This window comes from Chiloscyllium punctatum, chromosome 12 (assembly GCF_047496795.1).
Source record: "Chiloscyllium punctatum isolate Juve2018m chromosome 12, sChiPun1.3, whole genome shotgun sequence".
Taxonomy (NCBI): domain Eukaryota; kingdom Metazoa; phylum Chordata; class Chondrichthyes; order Orectolobiformes; family Hemiscylliidae; genus Chiloscyllium; species Chiloscyllium punctatum.
The window spans coordinates 68,663,785-68,680,838 of NC_092750.1; the positions used below are offsets into that span (position 1 = coordinate 68,663,785).

General features: G+C 39.3%; 1 protein-coding gene across 2 annotated transcripts in view; it reads left to right on the forward strand.

Moving 5' to 3' along the window:
* rad54l2 (RAD54 like 2) overlaps positions 1–17,054 on the forward strand; it is a 126,371-nt gene that overhangs the window by 63,039 nt on the left and 46,278 nt on the right. For both annotated transcript variants that reach the window (XM_072582709.1, XM_072582708.1), the window contains 5 exons: positions 1,134–1,305; positions 6,159–6,292; positions 7,961–8,005; positions 9,017–9,139; positions 12,740–12,969. In XM_072582709.1, the coding sequence (XP_072438810.1) occupies positions 1,134–1,305; positions 6,159–6,292; positions 7,961–8,005; positions 9,017–9,139; positions 12,740–12,969 (704 nt within the window). The remainder of the gene's footprint in view (positions 1–1,133; positions 1,306–6,158; positions 6,293–7,960; positions 8,006–9,016; positions 9,140–12,739; positions 12,970–17,054) is intronic.

Below are 17,054 nucleotides of genomic sequence, written 5' to 3' on the forward strand. Positions count from 1 at the left end.
AGAAACTGAAAGAAATAATCTGACTTGTTTGAATTTTTTTTTAAGAGGAAGCTTCTCTGCCGAAGTCTTCACTCAAGCAGTAGCGAACTCCAGCAGCCAGCAAAAATCACCAACTGAGAGCAAAACCAAAACCAAAATCCCTTTTGGGTCTGTGAGAACCTGACCCCACCCACTCACTCTTTTGTCATTGAATTTTCCCTGGGTATTTTTTTTTAAAGCTGTTTACCAACTGTCTTGTCTGAAGACGACATTTTGGTGCCACTGTGACAACACCGCTCTAAGAAGAGAAACAAGCAAGAACACATCTTTTAAAGTCATAATATTGCCACACCTCCCACCCTTTGTTTTAAAATAAAAACAATGTACAAAGATGGCTTCATTTTTCAAAGTCATAGTGTGAGAGTAAAGGCTGTGTGGTGAAGGGGGTCTTGTGGTGCACTAGTAATGTCTCTACTTCTGAGCCAGAAGATCTGGGTTAAAGTCCTACTTGCCCTGGAGCTGTGTCACAGCGTGCTGCATTGATTAAAAATAACTGTAGTGAACTCATTGTGGAGTACAGGGTAATGTTCAGCAGGCAATAAGTGGCTGTGAAACAACTTTCAGATCAGCAATGACCTTACTGAATAATGTAGAGGCTTGTTGGCCTACTCAGATTTCTTACGATTGTCAGCTTACATTTCCACCCAGTTTTTGTAATAAGTTATTCTCACTCTAAGTTATTAATCTAGATTGTAAACAAATAAGGCTCCATCCCTTGACTAGTTACAGCCATCAACTTGAAGATGCCCCTGCAATCTCTGTTCTTTTTTTCTCTGTCTGTTAACCATTCCCCTACATGTACTAAAATCTGCTGCACACAAGCCTTAGAGTTTCTTACTAATATTTTGTGTGGTCCCCTTCTTGTGAATGCCTTTTGGAAATCCTCTCATGTGATGGCTATTGTCTTTTATCTGCCTTCCTAGTTATACTAGCAGTTTGATTTTGAGTGCATTCGTGGCTAGGATATGACCAGTTTATCACTTGAATAAAGGATGCTTTGTACTGTTGTTCACATAATAAGTGTTGAACTATTTGTGGTTGAGTGATAAAGGCTTGTATCTACCTTGAAATTTTGTTCCCATTCTTTCTTTCAGATGATTCTGAGCCCACCCCTGTCGGTTCTGAGCATTCTCCACAGCCCGATGCCAGAGGATGGAAATGCTCCACTTCAACTACCTCATCACAGAATGAAAGGAAGCAGTCTTGCTCAGAAAATGGCAAGAAGCAGAGGTCAACAAAGCCTGGCCACATGAGGAGAAACATCCGGTATGACAAGTTCTTCCTGTTTAAGTCCTGGGAAAGAGCAGGCAACAATTTTGCTTTGTGTGCACTGGCATTGATGCAGACTGCAGTTCATGTGATCACAGAGCTGTTTGAAGCTGGCTGCGCAATCTGAAATGATTGGCTCCTTCTGTTCTGAAGGAAGTAGTTTTGGCAAGGGGACCCGTTCAGCCTGTGGAAAAGACAAGTTCAGGAGTTTGATACTGAAAACATAATCCCAAATATCTCACATAATGACCAGATATTAGTATTCAGCTGTTACTTTTTAATGTTTCATATGAAGTGCACCGATTCAGAACAGTAAGAAAGATCTTCAACAGAATAAAGGATTTATTAAACCATTATGTAAAGTACTGCAGGAAGATTTAATCTGAATTTTACAGTGTTGCAACATCTAAATAAAAAATGTTCGACATTAAGGGCCTTTACCTTGACAAACAACAAAAAATTGCAGCCTGATTAGAATAAACTGTCATCAGTAATGGTTACAGTTGAGCTTGTTTTGTGCCTTCATTTAATTGTTCAGTTCCTGTCTAAGGTCTCAGTGGCTGTTTATTCTAATAATATGATTTTGTTTAAGAATGAAGCAGCCATCAACTCTATCTTTTAACATTAGACCTATTTTTCCTTCCCTTTTCACCAGATGAAATTAGCTAGTTCACTCAGAGCTTGGTTCAATATGACTGAGTAGCACAGGAGTTTTAACTAACACTAGAAAGTAAAGTTACCTTTGCTTTCCAGTCCATTGAATCAGTTTAGATGCTAGGCTTGCGAAGAAAGTTGCCTTCTAATGGTCGCATCTATATAACATTCTTTATTGTTCACTTTGTCTTTCTCAATGAGCAATCATTAATGCTCACTTGGAAACGTCACACAGTAGAAGTATCACATACAACATCTGTGCACATTGATGCAGAACCTGAATGCAGACAAAGTAAAACTCTTAAGTTACAAAAATATCAACAGAATTAATGCAAGGTTCTAGTAATCTTGAGTATGGTCCATTCACAAAAGGTTTATTTTCTGAGTAGGCTTGATGGGTACTGGCATAATATTTGACCAGGGTTGCTAATTCACCATCTTATGTCAATTGACATCCATTTCCATCACTTGGATTGTGATAGTTCAGAAACTCTATCTTCGTTACTTAATTTTCTCACCAGCCCAAGGCTGCTGGCTAGCATTGTGGTGCATCGCTTACAACCCATTATAGTCCTGTGTCATCTTAGTACCCTCCTTACTGCCTTCGAGATCGACTGATTAGTTATGGCAGGAACAGTTCTGTTTTTTGAAATCTAAATGCTTTGAGTCACTTCTGCTAACTTACTCTGAGGTATTGTTTTTATTCGTGACATGTAAGGCATACTATTTGCTAGTTTGGAATAGTGATCCTGACAGAAGCAGGGCACAGTTGATTTATATAGACCTCAGGCCCATGGGTTGATTCCTAATCATAACAGGCAAAGTTTCTAAATTGAAAAAAGTGTCAAATCTGAGTTAAGCAACTGAAGTCCCATTTGCCTAATTTCAAGAATGGATAGACTGGAGATCGCCACAATAAACTAATGGGAACCAAGCAGTGTGCATTTAAAAGTGCTTTTTAAGTAAGTGGCATTTAAAGTTCATAGTGCAATTTCCTCTGGTATTGTTTGAACTAATGAAAATGTTTGCCAAAAGTTCGGAACACTTCAACCCCAGGGCATCAATGTGGACTTCAACAGTTTCCTCATTTCCCCTTCCCCCATCTCACCCTAGTTCCAAACTTCCAGCTCAGCACTGTCCCCATGACTTGTCCGGACTTGTCCTACCTGTCTATCTCCTTTTCCACCTATCCATTCACCCTCTCCTCCCTGACCTATCACCTTCATCCCCTCCCCCACTCACCCATTGTACTCTATGCTACTTTCTCCTCACCCCCACTCTCCTCTAGCTTATCTCTCCACGCTTCAGGCTCACTGCCTTTATTCCTGATGAAGGGCTTTTGCCCGAAACGTCGATTTCGAAGCTCCTTGGATGCTGTCTGAACTGCTGTGCTCTTCCAGCAGCACTAATCCAGAATCTGTTTTCCAGCATCTGCAGTCATTGTTTTTGCCCCAGTGCTGATTGCATTCCTGTTTTACCTGAACACACTGAATTTGCATTTAGCAGACAGAGGATCTGGAGACTGAGGTTTTCTGTTCAGCTAGTGCCAGGGATGGAATTGTGTAATAGCAAACATCGTTCACTTTATAAAAAAAAGTCCATAATTCACAAATTGCATTACAATCAAATCATGTTTAATAAATGTGTTATGGGAGAACAATCTGTACATACTCTTAAAAGACAACAGTTCCACTAATGTAGTTAAACATGGTTAACAAATGAGGTTAGAGATAGTAGCAAGTTGAAAGAAAAAGTTTACAAAATGGTAAAACCAAAATGGAAATTCCAACAGCCTGGGAGATGGATCATAAGCAGCAAAGGTTGCACTTATTACTGAAGTGCCAAAGAATGTGAAAATAACACCTTGCTGGTAGTATTAAGATTAAAATTAATATTTCTCAACTTATTGAGAAAGGGTGTGGTAAAGGAGAATGTCCATCACTGACATACTGGAGTGGCTAAAAAATAACAGGGAAATGATTGACTTGTTGCTTTAATGATTCTTATTGTCCTCAATGGCAGAAGAGGACAAAATACCAGTAGCATAAGCAAGTGTAAATACATGGAGATTTGCAGAGTCATAGGAAGATACTTAGTATGGTTAAGATCAAAGTCAATGAAAATGGCAAAATTAATGGAAGCCTGCTAATTGCAATTTGTATCAATGCTTGAAATAAGTCAAATGATTTTTAACTGCAATGTCACAATGCTTACTGGTTATCATTTTTTCTTATCTGTTTGAGGTCACAAGTTTTAACTTGGAAAATTGTGTTTTGGTTTACATTAGATTAGATTCCCTACAGTGTGGGGAAACAGGCCCTTCGGCCCAACAAGTCCACACCGACCCTCCGAAAAGTAACCCAACCAGACCCATTTCCCTTAGCATAATAGAGATGTACAGCATGGAAACCGATCCTTTGGTCCAACTCATCCATTCCGATCGGATATCCTAAGTTAATCTAGTCTCATTTGTCAGCATTTGGCCCGTATCCCTCGAAACCCTTCCTATTCATTTACCCATCCAGATGCTTATTAAATGTTGTAAATGTGCCAGCCTCCATCATTTCCTCTGGCACCACCCTCTGTGTGAAAAAGTTGCCCCTGAAGTCCCTTTCAGTCATTACCCTTTCACTTTAAACCTAAGCCCTTTAATTTTGGATTCCCCCACCCTGGGAAAAATACCTTGTCTATTTATCCTATTCATGTCCCTCATGATTTTACAAATCTCTATAAGGTCACCCCTCAGCGTCTGATACTGTAGGGAAAATAGCCCCAACCTGTTCAGCCGCTCTCTACAGCTCAAATCCTCCAACCCTGGCAAAATCCTTGTAAATCTTTTCTGAACGCTTTCAAGTTTCACAACATCCTTCCCAATGCAGGGAGACCAGAATTGCACACAATATTCCAAAAGTGGCCTAACTAATGTCCTACACAACTGCAACATGACCTCTCAACTCCTATAATCAATGCACTGACCAATAAAGGAAAGCGTACCAAATGCTGTCTTCACTGTCCTCTCCACCTGCTACTCTACTTTCATGGAACTATGAACATGCACTCTAAGGTCTCTTTGTTCAGCAACACTCCTCATGACCTTATTATTAAGTTGGAAGTCTTGCCCTGATTTGCCTTTCCAAAATGCTGATCCTCACATTTATTGAAATTAAACTCCATTTGCCACTCCTCGCCCCATCGGCCCATCTGTCAAGGTTCCATTGGTACTCTCAGATAATCTTTGCTGACCACTACACCACCAATTATGGTGTTACCTGCAAATTTACTAACCATACCAACCATGTTCATATCCAAATCATCTATATATATATGAGGAAAAGTAGTGGATCAAGAATCAATCCTTGTGGCACATCACTGGTCCTAGACATCCAGCCTGAAAAGCATCAATCCACCCTCTGTCATCTACCTTCGAACCAGTTCTGTATCCAAATGGATTAGTTCTCTTTGTATTCTAACCAGTCTACCATGAGGAGCCTTGTCAAACACTTTGCTGAAATCCATAAAGATCATGTCCATCGCTCTGCCCATATCAATCCTTTTCATTACTACAAAAAAACTCAATCAAGTTAGAGAGAGATGACTTTCCATACACACAGCCATGTTGACTATCCCTAATCATCCTTACCTTTCCAAATGCATGTAAATTCTGTCGCTCAGGATTCCCTCCAACAATCTTCCCACCACCGATGTCAGACTCACGGTCTATAATTCCTTGGCTTTTCTTTACCACCTTCCTTAAATAGTGACACCACGTTAGCAATCCTTCAGTTTTCCAGCACCTCGGCTATCGATGATGGAAATATCTCAGCAAGGGGCCCAACAATCACTTCGCTAGCTTCGCACAGAGTTCGAGGGTGCATCTGATCAGGTCCTGGGGATTTATCCACCCTACTGCATTTTAAGACATTCAGCGCCACTACCTCTGTAATATGGACGTTTTTAAAGACATCACTATTTATTTCCCCATGTTCTATGTCTTCCATATCCTACCTCACAGTAAACATTGATGCAAAGTACTCGTTTAGTATCTCCCCCACCTCCTGCGTTTGCACATAATGTGGTGATAGTGCAATTCACTCAATAGCAGTGTATTGACTACTTTCAGTGCTGAATTATAACCATTTTAAAGTGGGGGTCTTTTTCATCTAAATCCTTTTGATATCTGTCTTCCGCTTTCTCAGAAAACTACTACGGGAGGACCAACTTGAGGCTGGAACCAAAGCAGCACAGCTGGAGGAATTAGAGCGACTCAAACGCCTTGAGCAACAGAGGAAGGAATTTGTGTTGCCAACTTTGCCATTTGATCTCATACAAGGTGAGAGGGCCACCAATCTACCTACTGTTTCTCTTGCAGCTTTTACTGATGATTTGCAGGACCTTCCCCAGCAACGCTTTCGTTTGTGTCAAAAAGTGGTAATACATCACCTGGTATAAGTAAGCAACAAGCCCTTTAAAATGTTTGTATGCATCCTGAATTCTCAGACCCAATCTTTGTTATCCATAGAAGGGTGAGCAGTGCCAAAAGAGGCATTGCAAAAATGAGATGTTTTCTAACAGAACTTCGATTCGTGTAACTCTGGACATAGGCAAGCCACCTCTCAACTTAATGAAGCTGATATATTGCAGAGGCACAATGAAATGAGGCAATGAACCATCAAGACCAGCAGGATCTCCATTTAATTTGGAGGGACAGTAGAACTGATAGATGGAGACCACTTTATGCATAGGGGGTAAAATTTATTTCTCTTATTTTGATTTCTAGCAGGTTATTGCTGCTGGTGGGTTTACAAGGAAACAGCCGTGGAATTGTCATTTGACATTTTTAGGTTCGTCCCTTGCAGCCTATCATACTTCAGAAAGGTTGTTCCTGAAAAGCTCTGTTTGGCAACGATTGACTTTGAGTTTAGGTTTCTCCACCGTTTGAAAATGGTGCAGAAATTTAGGAATTGAAATACACAGACAATGTTTGTGTTTCACTCCGAAATAGAAGTTGGCTAAAGGGATGTGTGTTAGTTGAAAATGGCATGAAACTTATTTGGAGAGGAAAGGACAATCAACAATTTACAACAGAAATAAAGCTAGTCAGCCTGGCATAAATCTGCATTTTAGGAAATTGTGCTTGGCAAAAAGGCCTTCAGCCAAAAGTTGGCAAACTGAGGCAGACAAGGTGAATTTCACAAGGCTCTGCTAGAGTCATGCTTGACTGAAGCACAGGTTTGAGAAAAATTAGTGATGATCAGCATTTCCACTTTTGGTTCTTCTGATCTTCTGGGGAGTCATCTTTAATACCTGTAATGTGAGAATGCTGCACATCTGTCAAGGTCTCAAACCTGGCTCTCCAAATAATGTTCCCTAGTGGAACTCCCTATCAGGAGTATAGACTTGCATTCTTGAATGTCGTGTAAAGGTGTTGGGCATGTTTAAACAAAGGTTGATTTAAGATCCAAAGCAAAGCAATATGTATATTTATCCTGAGTTCTTTTTTTTTAATACTTTTAAATACTTTGCCTCAAATAAATGCATATTAACCTGGACAGCATTAAGACAAAGTGCAACTGAATTGCACATTTGTAATGCCACAAAATGTTTGTTATCAGAGAAAATTTGCCATCACATCTGTGAAGGAGATGCTAGGTCAGTTGATCAAAACCTTGGGCTTCAGTTTTGAGGAGTGTCCTAAACTGAGTGAGATGCGTAGATTTAGGGAGCTAATTCTCGACATAACTGAAGATATGGATCCCAGTGCAAGGTCAAAGAGAAGATGTGATGCATAAGAGGTTGGAAGCAACGACTTCAGATGTCTTGGAGCATTACAGGCAGAATAAGGTTACAGAAGTAAGATGTAGAGAGTCCATGAGGGATTAAAGAGTGACCATGATGATTTCATAAGCTGTCCAACAATGACTGCCCTTGGCCAACTGGCCTTAAGCAAATGACCTTTGAGCACGAATGTTTCTAAAATCTTTTTTTCTGCTATCCTCAGAATCCAATACTCAAACCTTAAAAAAAGAGCCAGTCTGGAATGAGGGTAAGTGAACATGTTTATCTGAAAGCGTTTTTACACATACTGCTGCATTAAGCAGTCAGTTACTGTTACAGCCCTTTGCATGTAAATCAGTTAAAATGATTGAAAATATCAAAGGGTCAATAGAAAGATGCATTTTTAGGCAAACTATAAAGTCCACAAGTTACAGGCCTTAAATCTGTTCAGTTTCTTCAGTTACATAAATCAGATAGATAACTGGTAACAATTAAGCTGTGCCCCACACTGTAAAACTTAATTGTCTGAGGAGACCAGTAGTAGATGCTGAGAAATGGAATGAAACTCTTTCCTTCATGAGCTTGCTCAAATGCCCACTCAACAGAGATTGTAGTGGATGATAACATTTATTATCAAGGACACTTTCTTTTTGAACCAGCTGTGCCATAATTTGAAGGGGTACAATTAGTACAGCATTCAGGTTTGAACCAAAGAAAGATAACTAATCTTAAGTGTATAACAAATAAAATATAATGCTCCCATTTCTCCAAATGTTGTTCTGATTTCATGCATCAGTAAAAGTTGACAATTTTGGAAATGTGATGCTTTTATTATGCGGACTCTACCTAAATTTCCCATTTCTGACACTGATTGCCAAGATCAGAAATGGACATTTAAGTAAAAGAAGAAATGAAGGGACAAATGCTTAGATTCTATATCTGCAATAGAAACGAAAGCAGGTGGTATTACTGTAAAAAGGCACATCTTGTACTCAATAGGACAATTGACAACGGAGCAATACTCAGCTTCTGTACTGGAAAAAGTTGTTCTAAGTTTCAAATGGTACTTGCAATGCCAAGGCATAAAAAACTATGCACCGCGTAATGAGAAATGAGATTAGAATAGTTAGATTGTTTTTGACCAGCGTAGACACAATGGGTTGAAGGGCCTTTTTCTTGTTGTAGACCTCTCTGACTCGGTAAGTGAAGAAATGTTGCTTAAAAAGAAATGGTTATGAGCAGAAGCAGTTGTATCCACCCTTCTAATTTCTGATTTCAGAGGAAACTGCACAGAAAACAGATGAAGTTCCTCCAAGACTCCCAAAACCTGAGGTAATCTGTGTGGATATAAGCAGCGGGAGTGAAGAAGGTGCAGCAGCCGAGGAGCAGGTCTTAAAGAATGGTGAGTGTTAGGCACAGAGATCATTGAAATCCACGATATTTGTACCCTGTATAGTTTTCTCTTCCTCCACCCATCTCCCCAGTTTTATGTCCACATCAAAAGAAAGCAAGTGTTTACAGAGGTACTGTTTCCCAGGAACTGCCAACCTAGTCTGCCTTTAAGATAAGGGATGGGTAAATTTTGATCTGAGATGGTCACATCTGGGTTTACAAATCGCTTCAGAATCTAACCATAAATGTTCAAGCAACAAACAATGAATAAAGATAAAGTTTGGAGTGAATGAACATGAAACATTTATTATAACTTTACCATCTTAACAAATATTATATACAATGTACCCTCTGTCCATGTTCTTGTATGTTAAGGGAGGGGATAGCCTAGACTGTTAATTCAGGGACCCAGGTAATGTCCTGGGGACCCACAGCATATGGTGGAATTTGAATTCAGTAAATATTTGGAATTAAGAGTCTAATCATTGTTAGAAAAGCCCATCTGGTTCAGTAATGTCCTTCAGGGAGGGAAGTGATCGCTTAGTGATATTACCTCTAGACTGTTAATCCAGGTAATGTTCTGAGGACCCGGGTTCAAATTTCACCATGGCAGAGAATTCAATTCAGTTGAATTTGAATTCAATTTTGAAAATCTGTAATTGAATCCTACGCTAACCATGAAACCATTGTTGGTTGTTAGGAAATATCTATGGTTCAAGAATATCCTTTAGGTATGGAAACTGCCATCCTCACCAGGTTTGGCCTGCATGTGACTCCAGACCAACAGCAATCTGGTTGACTCTTAACTGTCTTCTGGGCAATTACGAATGGGCAGAGGTGCTGGCCTAGCCAGCGATGCCCTTATCCCATGAATTAATTGAAATTTTTTTTTAAAATGAGCAGTACAGGTGGTCACCCCTCTTTTTTAGAATGGCAACAAAGCCGGTGTCTCACTTGTGATGATAGCGGATCTGCTGAGTGCTTCTGACGTTTTCTGTTTTTATTTCGGATTTTCAGTATGTATGAAATGTTGCTTTTCTCCTGCACGCTATTGTGATCTTGCAATAACTACGAAGGGAAACATAATAAGGAAGGAGAAAGTTAATTTAGAGACACCAAAGAAATCTTGAAGGTTGTCACCATCTGCTTGAGAGTGTGGTGATCTATACCCCTGCTTTATCCCTCATTTTTAGATCTGGGATTTAATAATGTCATGGCATATGTTTTTAACAGAGAGGCTACTGAATGCTCCTGTAATCTGTTCCACACACATTAGGGATGTTGTCCCTCATTTTCAGTCTTCCCAAAGCAAATCTCTAGCCTAAAGTCAAATACTCTTCACTTTTATTATTCTTCTTACATTCATTATTCTTCTTGTAAAGTTCTAAATCTTAGCTGTGCTTCTGGCCGGAACAGCAAATGCTTTTTAAGTTTGCAATTTGGAAGTGCATAAATACTGACATGAACTCAGTGGTAAACCTAGTTTGATTGCAGAGACGTTTACTTAAATATCTTAGGTCTCGCTGTTGGGAGCAGCATTCACACTGTGATATTTCAATCCCTTAAGTACCAGCAGAATTGAAAGTCAGGTATTTTGCTAGTTTTGTGAAGTTATTACCCTCTGGTTCTTTCATCAGTTACCTTACATCTTGTTGTGCCTTTTGGTTACTGACCTATCTACTACCAGAAACAATTACCATTTACCAATTGATACCCTTCATGATGTTGCGGACTTCTATTAAACCTGCCTATGCATTCTCTGCTTTTTGGTGAATAACTGAATCATTTCTCATCACCACACTTAACTGCAGTTCTACATTTGTGGTGTCATGATAACCCATGGAATGAAAAAATTTTTCAATTATAGATGTGTAATCTTTCTTGTCAGTAAAGGCATGTTTTGTATTACTGAGTCAGTGTGGTCATGAAGGCCCCAGGCTCAAGTACTGGACTGCCAGTTCCCATGGCACCAAATGTCACTAAGAAACGATGACTAAAGTGTGAATGAGAAAAACAGGAAACCAAAACAATGTATTGTTGACTTTTCTCAAATATTCAAATCTAATTAAAACACAATCTTAAGTTTTGAAATTACAGTGTAGATAGATACTTGCATATCTAAAATGTCAATCAATGTTATATTAAATGGCCATTTATCTGGTGCTGTTTTCATTTGAGTTTTGCATATGCTTGCATGTGGTTGCACATACTGCCCAAGGAAAGTCTACTTCTGGCATCGGATCATTGATAAAAATCCAACTTTCCGTGAAGTACATCCATTGACCTTGAACTACTTTTTTTGAATTGCCTTGTATTCATAAAATTAAAAGCTTCACCCAGCTGATTATAGCTCATGGACTTCAATCTGAGCAGATCTGTTCAAGATCACAATGCATAGCTCACTCTATTTTTGAATATTTTGCTATTATATTCTTCTTTTCCTTTCTGAGCCACCAGCCCTTCAGTGGTACTTTTAATATAAAGCAGGAGGAGTTTCCTTCTACCTAACCTCCCTTGTGACTGATTTTTCCAGTGTGCTGGAGTTTCACAACTAACTTCATGATTGGTCAAACATGGATACAAAGATTATTCACTTAAGTGACAGTTTACAGAGGGTATTGATGAATAAAGAACTTATCTTTGCATTATATCAACTGCACAATTCCTTATTAAATTAAGTCTAATAGATTTATTTTACCTTTGGTTTCATAAAGATTCCTACAAGGTCTTGTCCCAATACCTGCATCTTTGTTAAAACTTTTATGCTTGCAGAGTTGCACAAGCCTGCAGATTTAAAATGATCTAAGTTGCAGTTCTAAAGAAATTATATTGGACTCAGTGTTAACTCGTTCTGTCCCCTCAGGTTGCCAGACCTGAATTTCTCCAGCATTTTCTGTGTCTCTATTTGCTGTAATATTGTCTACTGTATTCAATATCCCTTTCTGCTAAAATGTTGTGAACTGAATTGGAAGACATTACCCACGGAATAGAAAAGTTTCATGCTGAGAAAACTGAAGCATCTATTTGTGAATAAATAGAAAAACGAAACAAGAATTTGACAAATAATGAATAAATTACGACTAACAAAGTAGCGAGTTTGTTTCCTTTTTTCTAGAAATGTTTCTAGTTTAGTCAATTCCGTGTACCTTTGATGTAATTTCAGTTATATATGAGTTGAGACTCAATACAAAGTCCTCCTTCTGACCAAACCCAAATCATCATGAACTGAAGAACTGCAGCATATTATTGTACACCTGAGTCTTGTAAAACCAGAATTCTAGCCACAAATGTTAAGTTTGCTAGGCTTGTTACAATAGAGCCTGCAGAGAAGTAAGTTCATTTCTGTACTGGGATTTATTTGGTAACTACATTCCAGACATTCACAATGAATAAAGCCACTGCTCATTCACAAACCAGAGGAAACTTTTGCTGGGCCATAGCAATTTAAATTGATGCTCCAATTTACTTGAGAATCAAAGACCATTTTTCATTCAAATGCACAAAGACCTATTGAATAAGCACTCCTTATTTCTGTTTCAACACAAGCAATTCCCATTTTGTGATAGTAGCCTTTCTGTTTTTCATTACACCTTCCTTTTCTGTTCCTCAGAAGATGTGATTGAGCTGAGCTCAGGGGAAGAAGATTCACTGCACATTCTTGACAGTGAATCCAGCAACGAAGAGGAGGAGGTGAATGAAGAGAGTAGTGGTGCACATGTGAACGATGCCTTGAATCAGCCAGATGATCTGGGCCGTGTCCTAGTCAACATAAATCATCCGCCAAATGAGCAAGATATTTTCCTGGCACCCCAACTGGCACGAGCAGTCAAATCACACCAGGTAATTGGAGTTCATCCTTTTTGTCTGAGGATTTGAGTGCAGCTTGATGCCTGGCATGGTATTTTTTAAAATTCTCTTTCCAGTTAGTGAAACAGTTCCAGGTATTTCAGGGGGTGGTGTTATATAATGCACTGCCATGACTTTTGCTTTTCAGTAACTTAATCTTCAGAGACTGTGACCGAAGGAAATTGAATCTAATCTTTTGGGTGTGTACTGCTTAAGTAGACTGTAGCATTTTTATTGCCTTCTCTCTTGGCCCTCATTTAACTTGACAATGCATTGCGATATGGTAATGCTAAAATAGTCAATCATCTGTATCCATGATTTGTCTTTTAATCTCTGAATTATTAACCTATTCATTTCTTGGCATTTTCTGTAATTTACTGAGTGCATGTTACATTCAAAACAAGGAGGGAAGTGATGGCTTAGTGGTATTATCACTAGACTGTTAATCCAGAAATAAAGGTAATGTTCCGAGGACCCAGGTTCAAATTTCACCATGGTAGAGATTTCAATTCAGTTGAATTTGAATTCAATTTTGAAAATCTGTAATTGAATCCTACATTAACCATAAAACCATTGTTGGTTTTTAGGAAATATACTTGAGTTCAAGAATGTCCGATAGGAAAGGGAACTGCTGTCCTCTCCTGGTTTGGCCTACATGTGACTCCAGATGTACTGAAATGTGGTTGACTCTTAATTGCCCTCTAGGCAATAAATGTTAGCTCAGCCAGTGACATTCAAACCTTGTGAATGAAAACAAAACAGCTCCTAGTTAACCTTGCTTCCTTATGAATGAAGCTAACACAGGGCAAGCGGAAAGACATTGTATTCCTGGGAAATGCACCTTATGACCAGCTGAAGCTGATCAGAACCTTTACTGTGGTCTTGATAAAATACCGTATGTGCTCGAGTAATAGTCAAATCTTTTTGACTACTTTTTAAGGTTAAATTTATGGGGTCGCATATTACTTGGATACTACTTTTGAGGGGCTGAAGTTCATGCCCATCAAAATTCATACCATTAGCAGAAGCCTAATTGATCTGTAAACGAATAAAGAAAAAAGAAGAATGCATTATGATTCTTCTGAAAACCCGGACCGGAACACAACAGCCAGTGGACTGGAAGTCTGGGAGAAGTGCAGAACAACCAGGAAAGCCAGAGCAGGACCTGACAGCTGGAACACTGACTCATAAACATTGATCTGTTATCTGTGAAGAACTAGGGTCAACCTTTACCTGAGGTATGTGGAAAATTCTAGGTTGTTTGGCCAAAAATAGGGGGTCAACTTTGACATGAGATCGACTATTACTCAAGTATCTGCAGTAGGTTATTTAATCTTGACCAAGCATCCAGTGAATTCAAAAGAGAAAATGCTGGAAAATCTCAGCAGGTCTGGCAGCATCTGTAAGGAGAGAAAAGAGCTGATGTTTCGAGTCTGACTGACCCTTTGTCAAAACGGGCAAAGGGTCAGTTCAACTCGAAACGTTAGCTCTTTTCTCTCCTTACAGATGCTGCCAGACCTGCTGAGATTTCCAGCACTTTCTCTTTTGATTTCAGATTCTAGCATCTGCAGTAATTTGCTTTTATCCAGTGAATTCATGTGCACAGTTTCCATTAAAGTTATTTGAACTTCGAATTAATTCAGCAGTCTCCATCTGCATATTGGAAAAATGAAAACATGAGATTTTTGATTTGATTTATTACTGTCACATGTAGCACGGTGCATTGAAAAGTGTTATGTTGCGTGCTTTCTAGGCAGATCAGGGGAAGGGGGAATATGCTGCTGGGGATTTCCCTGAATTGCTGTGAAAGATTGTCCTTTAGGAGGACCTTTACCCAAATGGGTGGTGTTGATTCAGATGCACTGAATCATAGAATCGCTCCATTGTGAAGAGAGACTATTTGACCTGTTAGGTCTGTACTGACCCACTGAAGTGCATCCCATTCCAAATGGGGTTATGATGGCTAACCCACCCAACCTATACATCCTTGGAAACTGGGATAATTTAGCATGGCCAATCCACTTAATCTGCACATCGTTGATCTGTGGGAGGAAAGTGAAGCACCCAAAGTAAACTCTCTCAGAAGCAGGGAGAGCATGCCAACTCCACACAGACAGTCACCTGTGGATGAAATCAAATCTGGGTCCTTGGTGCTTTGAGGCAGCAATGCTAACCACTCAGCTACTGTGCCGCTCGTTTAAAAAAATATTTTAAAGTCGTCTTGCGAAATTTACTTTTGTAAATTCCATCCTGCCTGATGGTTTTCTCTTGGTAACCACTTTAAACAGAAAATTATAAATAAAAATGTGAAGAGAGTACAGCAGAGCACACTTTGTTCATTGGCGAACAGCCAGAGAATGAAATCAAGGAACACTTGCAAGCCTGAACATACCCTTCCCTTCAGCAAAGTGCTTGACATTCTTTCTTCATCTCCTCTTCATTCTCAGGACCCATTGACATATCATCCTGTACTATCTAAATTTGTGTTATGCATTTTTAAATTTAGGAAGGATGTGAGGGTCTTTGAGGGAGTGCAGAGGAGATTTACCACAATGGTTACAGGGAATGGGAAGGTGGGTTTTGGGTGCAAGGTTAGATTGGAGGAGCTGGACTGCTGTCCTTGGAGTAAAGGAGATTGATGGGAGATATGATTGAAGTGTGCAACATTGTGAGAGGGTTTGTTAGATTAAACAAGGAGCTGCTCCCTTTAGTTATTAATACAAGGAGTACAGAGGCACAGGTTTAAGATTTTGGGCAAGGGATGTGGTGAGACTTCAATACCACTGCAAAGGTGATGGTGGGGAACTCTCTACCCAATGCAGTGATAGAGGCAGAGGAAGCTGGGTGGGGCCAAGCAAGGCTGAATGGATTGTTCATTGGCTACGGTGATGTTGTTAACCATCTTACTGCAGGTCACCTTCGCTGAGTGCCGAATCTGTGCTGATGGCTGTTATGGGAAGGATTTATTACCAAATATTGTAATGTCAGAAGAGGTGAAAGAGGCTGCATAGGGTGAGAAAGAAGTATCTGCAAAGTGCTGGGGAGAGAAAGGAGCTGCAGAAGGGGATGGTGTGAAGCTGTACAAGAGAGAACAGTTCTAAACCTGTCACCAGAGGAATACTCTGATAATTAGGAGCTGGAAAACATGAAACCACTAAAGTAATGAATTCCTTGCAAGCGATTGTGGAATTTCTAGCATAAGGGTGGCCACACTGTCAGTTGTTAAAATTTAAATTTGAGATGCAGTATAAGTGAGAGTAACTGCCTGGTTAAAACCTTTCAGCTTTGTGCGTAAGTAATAGAAAAGCATCAACTATGACCACACCATTTTTGTTAGTTTTTTGGGATAATGACTTTGTGTGTATGAAGTATGTGTCAGTTAGTTTGCAAAAATAATTATTGTTTATGCCTGTTTTACCAATTTAAATGTCATGATGTGTAAGAAATTAATGTTTCCCTGTATATTGTAACTTTAGTTTTAGTGGAGGATTGATGACTGTTCAGGATACTAATGAATTCATCTAATTTTGCTTTTACTAAATCCAAATACCTAACGTGGAAACAAATACACCGGATGCTGTTACTTGAGACAGTGTCACAAGTTAGTGAGAATGAAAAGGGAGCTCCTGAAAACCAAAAGTAGCCCTTGAGAAAATCTCAAGAGCCCTCAAAGAAAGTAAAATATTTTATGCAAGGTCAGATCATTACCATTGTGATTTACCTTTGTGTTTGTGACCTCCGTGAAAGAGGCTCTGCTGCAGCAGCACAGGACAAGAATTAGTCGTGGTCTAAATATGGAAAAAGACATGAGAGCGTCAGTATGTTTTGTGCTTCACTGGTAGTTCTTAAACTTAATTTCCCGTGTGCTTCATACTTGCTGTTGTTGTTCACTTTTGTTTTGCACTTGTATTTACCTTTGCAACACCAGAAAGCATGCGCACACTCATTTCTATGAATTAAATATACTGTTAGTGACAGACTCTTGTCGAATTCAGTTACAGTTAAAAAAAACGATGTGAAGCTGATGTTTGGATTTTGTGATGTTTGTCAGTTGATTAATATTCTTATTCTGTTCCCAT